A 3796-nucleotide genomic window follows, 5' to 3' on the forward strand; every position below is an offset into this window, starting at 1 on the left:
ATATGTAAATTTGGGAGAATACCAATTACCTCACAGGGCTGTTATGAAGATTAAGTAGGGTAATATATGTAAAACGAAGCTCACTGGCTGGCTTGGAGTAAAGCTCTCCAGATTGTAGTTATTATCATTGTTATTAGTGCCTATCCAAGTGTCATTCTTCTGAGCAGGACTAGGGGGGCCTAGCGCCGAGGAACTTGGGGGTGGGGTTGTGAGGAGACAGAAGACGGCTAGGGAAGGGAAGAACCGGGATGGAATAATAGGGGTGTGTTTTTATTCATGTACGGCTTTGTGCGTGTTTGTGTGTGTATATGGATTTCCGTTTGTCTGGGGAGGGGTGACAAAGATCCAGAGAAGAAACCCAACCCTTTCTCTGAACTCAGTTCTGGGGAGCCAGGTGCCCCGTCTCTCCCCGCGCCCCGCTCTCCCCGATGCGAGGAGGGCTGCGAGCTGCCTCCAGCACGCGCCCGACGCAGAACCCGCGGCGGAATCACCAGCGAGCGACTTGAGGGTGTGCGTTTGGGATTGGGGAGGGGGAAGGGGACCTGCGCCGCCGCGGCCGCCACGGTCTGTACGAACTTGGGGATCCCCAGACGGGCAGTGGCAGCACAGTGCGGCCGATCCGAGCCCCCCACCCCCTTCTGCCCCCCGCCGGCTCTCCGGCCACCCCGCCCCGCGGCGTGCTCCTGGGGCCTCGGATGCTCCCGGAACCCCGCGGGCGGGGCCTGCCTTCCGGAGCCGGGTTGGCTGGGGGCGGGCGGGCGGCGCTGGGGAAAGGGCCGTTACTTTCCCAGAGCGGCGGGGCGACGTCAGGCGGAAGGGCGCGGGGCGCGCACGCTTTAAATGGCATTCGCTGTCATCCGAGCTCGCGGCCGTGTGGGCAGGAGCGGGCTATATAAGCGGCTGGCCGGGCCGCCGCGGGGCAGACGGTGACAGCCGCGGCGGCGAGCGCCCGGGAGCGCAGCCCAGCAGCGCGCGCCGAGCCCCGCGCCCCCCGACGGGCCCTCCCGCCCGCCCTCCCGAGGACCGCCGCCCCGGGCCCGCGAGGGCCGCCGCCGCCCCGCAGCAGATTTGGATCCCCCGCCCGGCGAGCCCCAGGCTGCTGCCTCCCGGGGGGCCCCGGCGCAGCGGCCGCCCCCCGAGAGCCCCAGCGCCCAGCCGCCCGGCCCCGAAGACGCCGGCAGTGCCATGGCGGCCGCCAAGCCCGGCGAGCTGATGGGCATCTGCTCCAGCTACCAGGCGGTGATGCCGCACTTCGTGTGCCTGGCCGACGAGTTCCCGCAGCCCGTGCGGCCCGCCAAGCTGTCCAAGGGCAAGGGCCGGCTGCGGCGGCCGCGCCAGTCCCGCTTCAAGACGCAGCCGGTGACCTTCGACGAGATCCAAGAAGTGGAGGAGGAAGGGGTGTCCCCCATGGAGGAGGAAAAGGCCAAGAAGTCGTTCCTGCAGAGCCTGGAGTGCCTGCGCCGCAGCACGCAGAGCCTGTCGCTGCAGAGGGAGCAGCTCAGCAGCTGCAAACTGAGGAACAGCCTGGACTCCAGCGACTCCGACTCGGCCCTGTGAGGGGCGCCGCCCGCCCGGGGACCCGCGAACCGAGCCCCAGAGGGCCCGCGCCCCGGGGACCCGCGAGGATCGGGACCTCTCGCAGGGCTGCGAACTGCACTGCGCGCCCCGCGCAGCGCGGGTCCAGGGCTGGAGCGCACGGGGGTGCCGGGGAGGGGGGCCGCTTTCTTTGCCCTTGTAAATGTTTATTTTTTAACTCTTCCCAGTACGGACTCTGCCGTGAGTGTGTGCGGGAGGCGCCCCGCGCTGAGTTGGCCCTGGGTCGCCGGGGCTTCCCCGCGAGCCGCTCCACGCCCTTGTCTGATGGTTTGCAAGTCCGATTTTGCACACCGCTCCACCGTGCCCCCCAGCGCAGACCCGTTCACACTCACTCCAACACACTCTCGCTGAACACTTTTATAATTGTTAGGCGCGGCTGATGGGACTTGGGGCGCAGCGCAGCTGCTGCTGCGGCCGGAGGATTGATATTTATTTTTGCATTGCGATGGCTGACGGCGTTTATTTAACGATCTTTTTACTTGGATATGTCTGTGAGGCTCCCGAACGGAGACAAATAAAGTCGATATATTTGCACAGTGCATTTCTCCAGGCTCTTGACTTCTTGAACCTTCGGGGCCCAGGCTCCCGAGACTGGGGGAGGTGGGAGAAGGATGTGGCTGGAGTGGGGGGCCAGGAATCCCCGGGTGGAGGTAACTCCACAAGCTTCAATCACCGGAACGAGGTCGCGCCCGCGGTGTCCGGGGCCATTACCCGCCTCCCCAAGTGGATCCACACCCTGCGCAGAGCGCTCCTGCCTCCTTGCTCTGTGTCCCATCGCCGGCGTCCGGGATGGAGCGAAGCAGCCCGCCACGCGAAGGTCAGCGCTGGGAGGACGGAGAGAACCTTCCTTGGTGCGGTTGACCTCTCAGGGAGGCCGGGTCAGGGTCATCGTCCCTCATTCACCGCAGAAGACCCCACTCTCTCGGCGCCCCTTCAAGGCGGCGGGTGGGCAGCGGGCGACCTAGGCGGGGATATTTGGGTGGTGGGACCCGACAGAGTGCCGCGTGTCCCCCGCGCTGATTCAGCGCCGTGCCGGGTGCCCCTGCACTGCCCCAAGCAGAAATCAGCCATTTCGGTTCTTCGGTGCCTTTCTCCAGCCTCCTTGCCCCTCTTCAGGGCTCTTCAGGAGGGTGGGGCATGTCTTTGATCAGAGCCTGAAGGGCGTTTGGGTACCACGGAGTCTTCCCACCCCCTCTGTTTACAGATGAGAAAACAAACTTAGGGGAGAGGGAGAGGTCACACGGAAAGTAGTGGCGGCGCAGTCAGCTGTCCTGACTCGACGTCCAGTGCTCTTTCCATCACACGAGTCCCTTTCCAGTGCTCTCCAGCAGCTGCCGGCCACTCCTGCCTACACCCTAAACCCTCTGCGCTGGCAGTGTAACACTATCACCTGGCAGTAGGTGGCGATCTATGTAATAAACAACATTCGGTCGAGGAGGGCATGTCCCCACACTTGGGGCCCCCACCCAGCCAAGCCCCTCCAGGATTACTACGGACTTGACCCACCGTGGCCAGGCCCTAGGCTGAGTAGTTCAGAGATCCGCGGAGAGCCTGGGTGCTTTCCCTACCCCACCCCCTCTCGAGAGCGCCGGTTCCTGTAGTCGGGTGCCCTCTGGTGGTGGGGGCTGGTGCTGGTGCTCAGCTCGGCCCCGCAGGGCATCTGAATCTTCCTCTGCGCACCGCACCTCGGCTAGCGCTGGATTCTGCAGAAAAGGAGAGAGCCCAGGAAGTGAAACAAAGAAACAAAAATAGAACCCACAGGGCCTGAAAGAATGCCCTCCCATTAGGCTCCGACCGAGGAGGCCGGGTCCAGGGCCTTGGGGGCTGGGGTCTTCGGCGCTGCTTAGCCCGTGGGAACACCCTGACCACTGCAGCCCCTGGCCGCAGTTTCATTGTGGTGGGGGTTCCTGACAGAAGGCCCTTAACTTCAAAGGCCACAGCCTGGCCAGGCAGCCATGAGTCCAGGCTTTGATTCCAGTCTTTGCAGCTGCCGTGGCTAGGCTGGTTTGAGCTCCTTGGGGTGAGAGGAGGGTGGCTGAAGCTTAGACCCCTCCCCCAACCCTGTTCTGTCCCGCATCCTCCTCCCCTGTCTTATCTTACATCCTTTAGCAGTAGGCCCTGCTTCTGCCATTTGAGTGGTGGGTGCCCCAAGCCTTCCGGGGTCGGGGGGGGGGGGCGGGTGTCACACTATACCGTTTGA

At 64.2% G+C, this 3796-nt stretch overlaps 1 protein-coding gene across 1 annotated transcript; it reads left to right on the forward strand.

Moving 5' to 3' along the window:
- The first annotated feature begins 1093 nt into the window (after nucleotides 1-1093).
- Nucleotides 1094-2135, forward strand: CUNH11orf96 (chromosome unknown C11orf96 homolog). The gene has a single exon (XM_040638704.1). The coding sequence runs from the start codon at nucleotides 1186-1188 to the stop codon at nucleotides 1555-1557; it is 372 nt and encodes a 123-aa protein (XP_040494638.1). The 5' UTR covers nucleotides 1094-1185; the 3' UTR covers nucleotides 1558-2135.
- The last annotated feature ends 1661 nt before the right edge of the window (nucleotides 2136-3796 follow it).

This window comes from Ursus maritimus, unplaced genomic scaffold (assembly GCF_017311325.1).
Source record: "Ursus maritimus isolate PB19 unplaced genomic scaffold, ASM1731132v1 scaffold_23, whole genome shotgun sequence".
Lineage (NCBI taxonomy): Eukaryota > Metazoa > Chordata > Mammalia > Carnivora > Ursidae > Ursus > Ursus maritimus.

Coding starts and splice junctions, on each gene's coding strand:
- CUNH11orf96 (XM_040638704.1), top strand. CDS start 1,186: ATGGCGGCCGCCAAGCCCGGCGAGCTGATGGGCATCTGCTCCAGCTAC.